Here is a 13,663-nt window from a genome sequence, read left to right as displayed (position 1 = left end):
GTCTCAGGATGAACCTGAGGGGTCCCAGGATGATACGTTCTGCTGCACAAATCTGAATTCTTCATTAAAGCTGAAAGGATTTTGTGTGACATGTGACATCATGATGAGCTGAATCTCTATTTTTAATCAATGATGTCATGAATCAAACAGTAGCTGACTGAGATGAAGTCGTCTCTCTAACCTTGAACTTTTTAGTGGAAAATTGGACGGATTGATCTCTCACTGAACTCAGAAATCTGACACTGCTTTATTTTAAGGGGTCACAAACTGCAGCTCTAGAATAAAACAGAGCTGGTCAGCAGCCAAACTGGCTGTTAAGGTGGACTGTCTCAGCTGGTGGTTATTTCCCTCTCAGGGCTCAGAGATGACAGACAGCGGGAATGTCAGAGAGCGACAAACAGCCGTCTGACGCCTCCGACGGGCCGCCGACTCCAAAAAGAGTCCACAGCTTCTGTATAAATAGCTTCATGCTGACAAGTCAAATAAGGAAGTTTACAGCTGAGCTGCAGAGCTAAATGTGTTCATTTCCATGGAGGAGAAGCAGGGAGGCTGTCAGATCCGACCCTCTCCATCACTCCTGCTGGATCATAACAACTATTCACTCATACTAGTTATGCATGTGATGAAACACAGAGCAACAGGCTCCACTTTAAACATGACATGGTCCGGATCAGAGTTCACGTGTTCACGTCTCTCACTCGTCCAGGAAACTAGAAAGAAAGACAGTTTCCAGGACGACTTTTAGTCCTAAATGGAGTCACAGAGGAACAAATCCAAAAAACATGAAAATGATCTCCAGCAACAGAAACAGCCAATCACAGTCCTCCTGTCTACATGTCTCCTCCCACTTCTCTGCCCTCTGATTCACATTGTGTTGACTTTCTTTATCTAAAGTAAACACTGAGGAGGGCACAGCATTCCTCCTGAGACCCCCCCCCCTTTAATGTCATTGTTCAGGGATGAAAAAATAAAGTTTAAGTTTTCAAACACTGTTTAAATTCAAACTCTAAATGTAAAATCCAGACTGAGAAGAACGAAAGAGTCTCTCAGTTATTGAGCAACAACCTGAGAGAGTGAAGAAACATGGAAACACAAACATACTGAGGGGAGGGGGGGTTGAAGGGAAAGAAGTCTTCCAGCTGCAGGTCAGTCGAGCCAAACCGAGCTGCCGCTGCAGTGGGAACTCCGGGGGCGTCGCCTAGCAACATGTCGCAACACTTGGCAGCATCAAACCTGCAGCCTGACCTGCAGAAGGGACTGCTGGGAAAATAAACTACCATCACACTCAGTAGAATAAGGGTGAGGGACTCTCCAGACACCAGCCAACAGACAGGAGACCGGATGTGGACTGATGCGGTCTGTAGGGCACCGTTGCAGTTTAAACTGACAGCTGCTTGTCACAGGACGGACAGGCCCTTTAACAACGGCACACGTCTCTTTAACTAAAGAAGATTAGAAGGGACGCAGTGCTCAGAGGGAACACCGCCACCACTTCCTGTTGACTGTCAGTATCTCACCTGGAGGACGGGGCTGTTGTCGAAGTTGTAGGCGCTGGGTCGCCCCTCCAACGTGGAGAAGGCCACGTTTCCACCGGTGAGCGGCGAGATGTCGCTGAAGTCGTCGGTGCAGAGCGCCTGCTGCTCGTCCTCTCCGGTGCGGATGAAGCCGCGGCTCGCCTTCTGGTAGGTCTTCTCGCAGGAGCCGCTGTAGTACTGGTACGGCACCCAGGGGCCCTCCTCGCTGGTCCGCTTGTAGATGGCGAAGCTCTCCGGACGGCTGGTGTGGAACTTCAGCCGGACGTAGGTGATGTCGAAGGCCTTACCTGCAGAGATCAGGAAGATTCATATTTAATGTCATCAACTTCTGGATACTTTTAGGCACCAATTTATAAAATATTTGTACCATTTCAGAAGTCATTTGGTTTTTTATTTCATCTATAAGTATGAAAACTGTATTTGTTCATATGTTTCTAAACTACGTCATGTTCAGAAGTGTAGGAAGAATGTGAAGACTTAAACTTATTATTGGCCGTCAATGACAAACCTTCATGTTACACACTCTTTATCTGAGCAATCTGTATATAAGTATAAACCTTCAATTTCCTTTTCACAGCAGAAGTTATCTTTACCACGACCAGACAAATAAAAGATACAGAACATTAAAGTGCCAGAAACTGAGGACGAGTCTAAAGCTACAGAGAGACGACCACAGACAGAGTTTCATGAAGGCCGCTCTCCCCAAACGTCTGAACAGAACTCCACATAATGATTCTCCAACCCTGAGGGTCTCGTCACAGACTCATTTCAAAGGCAACAGTGACGTCAGGTCTGAGTAAGAACAGGAAGTGACTTTAGGTTTCTGCAGACGCCCGGTGAAGACAACAACAAAGTTGACTGAACACTGGCTGCGATGCGCTCTGTCTCTGCTGCCAGTTTCCTGGAAACAAAGTGAAACCAGTGGCTGCCTGGACTGAGAGGAGTCTCTCTCTAAGAACTGCTGAGCAGGAATGTAAAGTGTAGTTGGAACATGCTGAAGGGCGCCTGGTCCTTTAAGTCCTGACACTCAGAGCTGCTGCGTCCGCTGGTCGCTCCTCCACATATTTGAGTCGAGTCTGAGCAGGTCGGCTGAATGTTCCAGGAGCCGTCAGTCAGCGTGTGAAGGAAAGCCGCCATGTTTGAGCCGGGCGGCGGGGGGTACGGCTGTTTGCTCAGCCAAAGAATCTGCTCTGTAAACAGTGTGCTGACAGGGGCCCCGGCCCCGGGGGGCCCCTCTGAGTTGACGGCAAATAAAGGTGAAGCAGCTGATAGGACTGAGGGGACGTTCACAAAAGGCTGCAGTTTATTACAGGAAACAATGAAGCAACTGCAAACACACCGGCTTCCTCCTCCCAGTGTGTGTGTGTGTGTGTGTGTGTGTGTGTGTGTGTGTCACTGCTGACTTGTGAGGACCTTTATGGGTCAAGGTTAATAAGAAGCTGAAACATTTTAACTGCAGGGTGGAGACTGATTTACAGCACGATTCAAACCACCACAGAAGAAGTCAGCCGTCTGTCGTCCAGTCTCCAGCTCAAATTAACGAGCCAATCAACAAGGCCAAACGCTTCAACGGTGAGAATTAGTGGTCTTTCTTTGTCCTCTGACAGGAAACTGAATGTCTTTGGCTTTTGATCTGATTGGCCAACGCAGCTCCTTGACGAATGATGTCATTTTGAGTCGCAGTAAAAGTCGACACCGAGTGCTCGTTGATGTGATGGTCAATGTTGGTGCAGCAGAGGTGGAGAGATCCTGGCTCCACCTTCCCCATAATGCACCTGGATAGCCTCCCTGCTGTTAACAGCCACACCTTCACCGTGTGACGCAGTAACTGTGACTTCATGGCTCTGATCAGCAGTCGGACTGTATAATGTAGAATATAATCTGGACCCAGTCTGAGACTCGGGCCACAACAGAAAAGAAATCTCATCATAGACTTTCAACTAGAAACCAGACAACGCTGAGAAACCACTTCTGCAACTCGTACGGCTGGAAAATGAAATCAAAGTGAAATATTCTGAACGCCTGGTGCTTCATTTTACACACATTTGCTCAAAATGAAGATTCGGTATCTTTGAAAACTAGAAAGTCGGTTCCATTTGAAGAGTTTGAGCTGCCGACAGATCACAGGAGTTTTAAGAGTTTTACTCAAATGTGATCCTGAACATCTGAGATCTGAAGCATCCCTTCACTCTGGAGACTCTGGCCTCAGATCAAAGTCTCTGCGTGAAGCGTTTTATGAAGAGGCGTCTCTGAGAGGAACCCAGCAGTCGGGGACAGACACCAGCCGGCAGGAACAGACTCTGTCATTGACGTCTCTTTAAATAAAAAAACCTCCACATCCTCACAAACAGAACAAAAGCATCTGTTGGCGCAGCAATCAGGAGGCAAACAACACCGAGGAGGAAGAGAGCGAGACACAAAAAGGACTGAACCCAGGTGGCTGCTGGGACAGAGGAGCAGAGGACACTCTGATTGGACGAGGAGATCTAAAGGAGGTTGCTTGGTCCAAGTTTACTGTCCAGCTGTAACGCAGTGATTCAAAGGACACGGCTTTCCAAGAGCTTATTTATCTTCTGTTCCTTCAGCTCAGTTTGTCAACGAATTAAATCCTCTGATGGATTAAATTCAGCTTTAAAGAAGGTTTTCCAAGTCTGAAGCCTTCCTGAAAGAAAGCTGCAGGTTTTTGAAATGTTTGTATTCGCTAACAAACCAAATATGATGAATATTAATGTCCTGTTGGCTCCACTCACACAGACTCAAAGGGCCTGACATGGACATGTGACCCCCTTAGACAACACCGGGTCTTTGCACACATGGATGTGTTCTTGGCATGTGTGGTCCACGCGCACAGCGTCGATTGGACCCTCACGGTCACATGGGTGTGGAAAGTATAAACTGGGCTACAGACAAACTGATGCAAATGTCCTCAGACACACAGGAGGGACAACCTGGAGACAAAAGCAGTATGAAAAAAACAAAACCAAAGGAGAGGAAACGAGAGCTGAAACAATTAGTCAAGAGATCAATTAGTCGATCAACAGAAAATTAATCAGCTGTTTTGATAACCGATCAGTGATTTCAGGTATTTTTTCTTCACATTCTTCAGCTTAAAAAGTGTCATACACGATAAAAAACTGAATACGTCATCAATAATCATCAGATTCATCAATAATCAAGGTAATCATTAGCTGCAGCACCAATGGAAATATAATTCTCTACAAGAGAACAAGCGGCTTCATCGTGGCCCGTTAAAGTGAGGAGATAACCGTCCAATCAGAGCCCAGTATGTAAATGACGGGCGGAGAACATGACTGACGCTACAGACGGCGGCTGACTGTTTTACATCCACAGAAAAACATTTAGTTCATTAAATCCTGTTTTTTTTCAGTGCAGTTCTGTAAGAAGTGAAGTGTTGATGATCCGAGCGACCGTCTGTTGGAAGTCAGGAGGAATTCTGTCTCTTCTTCCAGAACAATCGCTGTATTGATGAGGAAGAATTTTACAGTTGAGAGCGCAAACAAAGACCACGCTGTACGCATTTATGTTCTCGTCCCATATGACGCCAGAACAAAAAACCTCGAACACAACCAGCTCTGCTCTCTGCAGGGAAACAAGGCGACCTGCTGACTCCACAGCAGCTCCTCAGAAAACACAGCAACACGGAGCCACGGCACATTCACCGCTCAACCCAGACTTCATTCATTATTTAGTCCTTTATAGCAGTGCAGAGCTCAGCTGCAGAGGTGGAATTATTCAGGCTTTTAGAGACACAGTCTTTTCATGCTTCGTGTTTCCACAAAAAGAAACAGAAATGAATTTCTCTCATATGGAAACAAAAGAAGATCTCAGTGGAAATTAAACTAAAGACGTTTCTGACTGAACTGTTTGTGTCATTGGACTGTTGAAGCTCAACAAGCGGTTGGTATGAAAGTGAAGAGGTTGACCCCCTGATTATAAACAGGAAACAGCACTATAACAAAGTCTGGGTTTCAAAAAACTGCGAAGTCAACCTTTAAGACACTAAACCTCCTCTCTTTCTTTCAGACCCTCCTGAACTGAACCTCAGTGCTGAGAAACAAACGCGACGTTGTCAATTAGCCGGTTTTGCTTTAAGCAGCTCTAACCCGTCTATTGTTGAGCGCTGACCCCGGGAGACTCTCCTCAGGGGGCCCAGAATCAGGTCTGAACATGAAAAGAGCCTCCAGTCGTTCAGGGGAAGGAGCTTTTCTTTCCAAGACTGTTTGGGGAGGGACGAGGGGGGGGGTGACACGGTGACGGCAGGAATGAACCGGCTGGAATGTGTTTCCGCCAGGCAGAGTGACGCCGGACAGAAGGATGGACAGGAGAAAGAAAGAGTCCACACAGGAGAAAAGAGGGCGAGCGAGCAACACAGGCTGTTCATGTCCAAGAGAGAGGGGGTGGGGGGGGGTGGGAGTTTTTTCCTGCCCTGATATGGAAGACATGACAACTGACTGAGCAGAAGCGGCTCTTTTCTTTCTTTCAGAAGAGGTTGAGGTTCAAACTCTGCTGAAGTTTCCTCGAACAGACAGAAGTCCTGCCAGCTGCTCGTGACCTCTGACCTCTGACTTCATCACCCAGAGGAGAGGGTTCGCTCCTCTTCATCAGCTGGTGGAATAAACTCACCGAACAGGCAGAATCTTAAGAATCTCGTGACGTCGAGAACAAAACGCTGTTTTCTGAAGTCATTACAAGAAGATTCTCTAAATAAAATTATCAAGAAAACTACAAAATAAATTACATCAATCACAAGAAAACAACATGTGTCTTAGGATCTACAGTTCTACTATCTTTTCATCTCTGAAAAAGAAATAAAGATAAACAAGACTACGTGTCGTTTTGGCGACAAAACGTCTGTTTGTTTTTTACAGATTCATCGATGAAATTATGTTTTGTTTTTTCTTAAATTACTTTTTGTTATCTCAAAAAAGATCTTTAATTTCCAAAACAACAAGAAACGTATGCTCCTATAACATCAGTAACTTGTGATCAGGAGGTACAGGATGCAAAAAAATATGTTTATGTTTCAATATACATTAAAAAGCAAATGATAATTTCCTTTTTGTGACCTTTACAGAAGGTGGCAGGAAACATGGAGACACTTTAACTGGACATACAAAAGACGAGTTTCAGAGGTTAAAGAGGATTAAAGTGGGCTCCGGCGTCCTGCCTGTCTCGTCTTGTCTAAACTCTAGCCTTCGTCTTCACTCTGGTTTCCTGCGGTCCGTCCTGCCATCAGACCTGCAGAGCAGCGTTACGCCGACATGTCGAGACGCGTCGGAGGACGAAACCTCAGCAGACCAGACGCCGGTTCAATCAGCGTTCTGCATCACATCGCCTACTGCTGAGTCAGGAAGTCAAAACTCAGATGTTCATTCAAATCCACGCAGAGGCAGAAAAATGATTAATGTTTTAGAACATTTCCCTGTCAGTGAAAAGAAACTTCCTCCAGTAATGAAAGTCGGCCTTTAAACCAGAAGGTTCTCTGCAGAATCTGTGCTTTTTATTTCACCATCCTGCAGCTGAGACCTGAAAACTGCAGCATGGATTCTCAATCTCGCAGCCTGTCCTCCATATAAAGAGGTCTTGATCCTTGTTAGAGGTCAGAGACGCAGATGTTTGTCTTCCCACGCAGAGAGGACAGTTTTAACGAGGAAGACGTCCTTGAGGAGGACAGATTAGGACGGGGGAGGAACTGCAGTTGGCAGCGAGAGTCCAAATAATGAGCTCTGCTGTCCTTCAGGATGTTGGAAAGAAAACTTAATGTTTCACTGTAAAGATCCAGCTGCCAGACAAGAGGGTTCACCTCCACGTACAAGGCGGATCCTGTAACCCACCATCAGTGAGACAGTAGACCAGCAGGTCCAACATTTTACACTGGAATATGTGATGGCATGTCTTTATATATTTGGGACTGTTGAGGTGCAGCCGGACCTTTGACCTTCTTGCTGTTGGCTGCTCGTCGTTATCATCATTCAGCAGCTCATTTCAAAGGATCACACTGAGAGTTTGTGTGTGACCACTTTTCCAAAGCAGAGTAACCTTTATTTTCATTATCAATTATTCAGACAATCAGTTAAATCCAGGGTTTCCAAACCTCAGAAGGTTTAGAAGGCATTTAGCAAATCAAAATATCTGCAGCGTATCACCGTGACGCTTCGGCTGAATAAAGAAGACATGATATCAAATCGTTTTCAGGGAGAAGAGCAGAGACACACAGCAAAGTGTATTTAAGAGTTAATGCTGCGTTCACGTTCCCCCAACAGAGTAGACAAACGTCTCCACACTCACTACTTTCACTGTTCTGACAGCGCAGAACCAGACCAGCTGTACTCTGCCTCCCCCCTGACGGAGTCTGGGTCTGTAAAATAGTGACAATGTCCTTCACAATAGGGTTTGAAGAATGTGTTGCCTTCTTTGCTCGATTTCTGTCACTTTATTTTGCTGATTAAAGGTCTGCCTCCTCGAGAATACAACTCTGTAAACAATGAAGCTGTAAACGTTCAAAGTGCGCCGTTAGAGTTTGGATTTTATCTTTTATCTTTAAGTTTCCTGAAACGAGGAAACTGAAAGAGCAACTTTAGTCTTGTTTTATAATAAAATGCGTCTCGTAGTTTGTAGACTGACTCACTGTCGTTTTTTTTTACAGTGCATTCCTGTGAATCCTCTTCCCGCCGGTGGAGCGGAGCCTCAGGGTCGGCCTGAGGGTTTGGGGGGGGGGGTTACAGTTGGCGTGGAGGGGGGAGGAGGAGGGGGATGAAGGTCTAGGGGGAACGCCCCGGCTCGCAGCACGGTCCAATTAAATTTCCTCCCATGACCTCATCGCATTCTTCTCCGGGGGAACGAACAATGGCCGCTTTGACTTTTGAACGTGTGGGCACGACCGAGCCTCGGCCTCACGTCGAGTCCTCCATCTGCCCCGAGAAAACACCAACATCATCTGCAGAGGATCCAAACTCACAGCGACATCACTGACAGAACAAGCAGCAGGTACTGAGCAGGGCAAAGGTCAAAGGTCACCTCTCACATGTTTACATGCACTTCAGTAATCTGGTTATTCTGAGCACAGGTGAATACAGGTCAAGTCCTGCTGCACAAACACAAACACACTGAACTGAGTTTTCTTTAAGAAGTCTCAAAAATAACAAATATATCATTTTGGAATCAGAACTGGAAATCTTCTTCAAGATGGCCGTTTCTTCTCCAGACACTAAAGTTTTGTAAGTTATGTCATGTTTCCCTGAGCGATGCAAAATAAAACTGCCAGATTTTAAAAAGGGAGTTTGGTGCCTTTGTACCTGCATGATAAACAAAATATGTCAGGGTTATTGATTATTAAAAAAAAATAAAGTATTTGTAAAAATACAGAAGTTTGTATCAGAACACATGAAAAGAAAAGTCTAATTCAAGTTTATGAACGTGGAAATAAAAGAAACAGAAACTGCAGTGAGTTCAGATTTAACATGAAACTTTCACACCGATGACTAAAGAACGAAAACACGACCACAAACATCGAAACCCCACTGGAGTGAACGGGTCTCTCTCAAAGTCCCTGAAGTCCACCAAGTCCAAACTAAGCTACTCCATGAATGTCTTCCAGGAGAGATCAGGGAGGCCGTCAGGTGATAGGTGACTGCAGACCTGGTCAGACCACATTCATGTCAAACATGAGGACAGAGACAGTCTGAGACAGAAGGACAGCTGATCATGTATCAGTATCCCAGCAGGTCTCGTGCCTACAGCAGACATAAACCAGACCAGCACAGTAAACCAGTCCAGGACTGTGGATCCTCAGAGAGCAGGTGCTGAGGCCTGAGGTCAGCCAGCAGAAGGGGGGTGGGGGTGGGGGGTTGCTTCAGAGGGAGGAATGTGAGGAATGCAGTTTAAACTCCACAACATGAAACAGACTCTGATCCCACAGAGGACACGTCCTCTCACTCAGAGGTCAGAGGTCACTGTCAGGACCTCAGAGAGTCAACAAGACCCAACACCTGTCACAGGTATGTGTGGTTCTGATCCATAGTGTTCCTCTGTGAACGGCCGGTCCCAGCGGCTCACAGGGGGGCGAGGAGATCCACGAGAGGCTCTGACACACAGATTTGCACTGAGGACCACCAGCAAAGCGGCAATGAAGACGACGTCATCAACAGCAGGTTGCGTTCAAATTCATTTGAACAAATAAGCCAACATTACTGGGACGAAGGAAACATTCTGTCATCTGGGCTCGAGGTTTTGTTGGATTTGAACTTGTGGTCTTGAACACCAGTTCAGTTCTCTGACTGTAGCATCCTGATATCCACCCACAGACCTTCAACACAGCCAGGAACAACACACACATGAGCTTTTAAATGAATATGCTGCATGAAGTATATATCAAGAAGAACGTGTGGCTCTCACTTCCTGGACGCCATCCCTTTGACTCTGATTGGAGGAGCACCCAGTCCAGCTCTCCATTCAAGAGGCTGAACTTTGCTCTGCTGTGACTGAGCACCTGGGGACCGGACCAGGTCTAGTTCTCAGTAGATGTAGGAACACTAGGAGCAGGGGTGTGGCCTCACAGGTGAGAGCAGGGCAGGTTAGTTAGCGGAGGTTTTAGTTTACATCTCTTTTGTTTAGAGTCCGGTACAGACCGTTATAAAGCTCCGAGTGCTCTTTTGTTGTGTTCACTTGATTTGAGCAGCCCCCTCCGGCCCTTTTCCTTCACTATTTTTAAAGTCACTTAACAACCAATCCATGCTTCCCTCTCTCTCTTGAGTTGGACTCTGAAGCCACAACAAGCTCTGTGTGTGTTTCTCTGTCACATCCGGACCTGCAGATTTATTACAAATCTGGTCTCTGCTCACTCAGTACTTCTGCTCATAAACCTGAGTGGAATTTTAATCTTATTGTCCTGTTTCAGTCTGAGCCTGTTGGTCAACCTCTCTGTGTCTGTGGAGGCGAAGCAGTTACACATTAGTGCTCAGTTAATGTCTAATCTGCTCCTATAGAGAGGAACGCAAACCACCATAAAGGTGTGTTTGGTTTGCACACATGAACAAGCCTCCGTTATCAGCAGGAACCTCAACCTTAAAACTGTACATGCACCTGCATTAAGCTCCCATTATACTTCTTATCTCACCGACTCTCTCCACACAAACAGCAAAGTAAATCAGACTCACGGCTGGAATGTAAAAATAAAAACCACGAGTCAGAGAGGAGGTAACGCTGAAGGCCCCATGTGAGCGCGCTCAGTAGAGCGTCTGCAGGATGCCGCTGATATCACCTTAATCTCTTCTTCTGTTTGATAAACAGAGCAGCCGCCGGCCGAGCGCTCTGATTGGACGAGAGGAGATTAAAGTGGAGGGCTGGAGGCTGAGGTGAGAAGCTGGAGGTGTGTGTGTGTGTGTGTGTGTGTGTGTGTGTGTGTGTGTGTGTGTGTGTGTGTGTGTGTGTGTGTGTGTGTGTGTGAAGGCTCCAGCTCTGGATGGATAAGAGCTTCAGGTGATAAAGAGTCTGCAGCCTGAAGAAAGTTTCACTGAACCCAAACACCAGTGAAACCTGCAGGATTCACAACTGAAGACACATTGAGATCGGATCGCTCAGACCACATTCAGAGGTGGTCTGGGCCGCATACGACCACATTCATTTAGCAGTGTGGGCAGAAAGCCAGTGACGGTGGGAGGTGCGCCGTCGTCATTTATTCTGGATGCAGCCTTTTGTTTTGGATATTTGAACGTCACTTTTCTTCATTCGAGTGTAACTTCTTCTGTAGTATTTGAGTTTGACTTGTAACATGCATTTTAAGTCGCAAATTGAATCTTAAATTAAGTCGTAAATTGTAAATTGAATTATTAGTAATGTTAAGCGCCGAGGTTGAAGTTCAGCTGGAAGATAATTAATTGATTAATTTTGTTCTTTAATGAAAACACCACAAGCTGCTTAATAAACTTAGAAATGAGATGTTTAAGTATTATTAAGTATTGTTTACGCATGGCAGCATTTTGACTTCCTGTCACTTCACTTCGTTGAACAGGTCTCATAATATATCAGGTACCATGACATCACCAAACCTGATTGGCTGTAACGTGATCAGCAGTTACACAGCAAGACCAGAACTCCAGGAGTCCACCTTAAGGCCAAAAGTAACACAGAACCAGATTCCCCATCAGACCCAGCTCAGCAGAGCAGTTGTGTTCTAATCAGACAAGCCCGACCCCCGCCCACCCCCCCAAACATCAGAGACCACCAAAGAAGCAGTACCCTGCCCAGAGGTGTCACCACACCGGGACGTCAGGAACAAACGAAAACAGCCGTCGTTATCAGAGACAAAGAGTCCCAGCAGGACGCAGAGTGCCCCCCCTCACCCCCCCCTCACAAAGACTCCACAGCTGCTGATACAAAACCCTGAACGTGACGTCAGAAGTCTCTGCTGCATTTACATCTTTGAACAGGTGCGAACGTGAAAAGAACCTTTTCCCTCAAGTCAAAGCCACATTTTCAAACATGGAGTTGAAATAAAAGTCCTGAAGTCCTGAAGTCCATCTGTTCAAACAGCTGTTAGAGGGAAGCGCTTCAAATCCGCCAAACGACTGACAGACACTCGTTTCAGGACTTCAAACCTGTTTAATAAGACTTGAGGTGAGACTTTGATTTCCAGACCGCTCTGATCTTTGAAGGGAGAGACTGGAACTTTTTAAACAGACATTCAATCAAACTTCCCCTCTTATGAAATTCGATCTTTTAATCAAAGGAAATCTGCACAAAATCACTATTTCTGAAAGATACAGGTTGGGGGGGTTCTGTCTGTGGATAATGAAGGGGTGCTCCAGCGGTTTCACTCCCATAAAGTAGTTGTTGTTGTGACAGACGGTCCAAGATCAGAGACGCTGGAGCCTACATTTCCCATAATGCAACTCTGAGCCTCCCCGCTGGTGAACAGCAGACTGCGTGTGAGACATCTGTAGTCTGAATATGAACCTGAAGGTGACATTCAGGACGTGGACTGCTGGAGGTCTTCACGCGACGATCTGACTGTAATCAGGAACATCCTGTTCTCCAAAAACCTCAGAGGAGAAAAGCAAACGTCTGACAAATGGAAAGCCACATCAGTGGGCGAGACATAAACAAGCTTCAGCTTCTATCTGCTGTGCCATGGGACACAAAGGGACGGGATGTAAAACAGATGCCATGCTGCTGGTTGTTGAGCAGACTGTCTCTGTGAGAGGCTTTTGAAATGTAAGAAGGGCGCGAGGTGATCAAAGGCTGAGAACGCCTCATCTCCACCACCTGAAACAGGCTGTCTGCAGACTAATAAAGAATAATTAGCTTCAGGAGCGCGCGAGCTTTCCGCGAGCACATCCTCAGTGTTGCTGTTGGATCGTCTCCCGGCTCTCGCTTTGGGAGTGAAAACCTGTAAATGAACTCCCGGCTGGGTGTTTATGTTGCAGCCGCAGGCTCGCAGGAGACGATGGCTGAACTCAGACCAGACGTCGCAGTAACTGACGGCACATTCTTTTAATAACTAACATTATATCGTTAAAAACCATCACCTTTGATTTGGAGGGAATCGATTCTATTTGAGCTTCATTGTGATCATTACATCACACACTGCCCTCTCTGCTCCACTCCTGGCCACACCCCTCTGTGATGTCACTGAACGGGGTGTGGCCAGGAGTGAAACACCCGTCGAGTTTTAATACTGAATCTTTAAACTATAAAAGCGTGTTTGTGTTGTGACACCGAAACCTTTTTAACAGCGAGTGAGTCGAAGCAGAGCGTCCGTCAGCAGGAACACAGGAACAAAGCCTTCACGTTTCAAGCATTAATCAGTCCACACATCCGCTCACAGTAATTATCTGTTTACCCTCCCCCTTTTTACTCCGTCTCTTCCTCCCCGGAGCACAGCTAAAATTACCCTGCATGCATCTGCCTGTCCCTGTAATGTATCTCTGCTCGTCTACAGACTCTACGCCGTCTGTAATAATAGAAAACCCCCGTCTCTGCTCGCTCTGCTCTCCCTGGGGCCTCGAATCACTTCCTGGGCAAAGCAGACCACAGAGTCTCAGGAGGACCAGGACCGCAGCCCCCCTAAAGCCCCCCTAAAGCCCCCCACGCTTTAACACACTTCAGCT

At 46.4% G+C, this 13,663-nt stretch overlaps 1 protein-coding gene across 1 annotated transcript in view; it reads right to left on the bottom strand.

Annotated features, from left to right (window-relative positions):
* lamc1 (laminin, gamma 1) overlaps positions 1 to 13,663 on the bottom strand; it is a 45,145-nt gene that overhangs the window by 21,757 nt on the left and 9,725 nt on the right. Inside the window, exon 2 of the mRNA XM_070918345.1 lies at positions 1,518 to 1,822. Coding sequence (XP_070774446.1) covers positions 1,518 to 1,822 — 305 coding nt within the window. The remainder of the gene's footprint in view (positions 1 to 1,517; positions 1,823 to 13,663) is intronic.

Source organism: Enoplosus armatus, chromosome 14, assembly GCF_043641665.1.
Source record: "Enoplosus armatus isolate fEnoArm2 chromosome 14, fEnoArm2.hap1, whole genome shotgun sequence".
Taxonomy (NCBI): Eukaryota; Metazoa; Chordata; class Actinopteri; order Centrarchiformes; family Enoplosidae; genus Enoplosus; species Enoplosus armatus.
The sequence above is the reverse complement of the archived record's forward strand: the minus strand, read 5'-3'. Positions and strand labels throughout refer to the sequence as shown.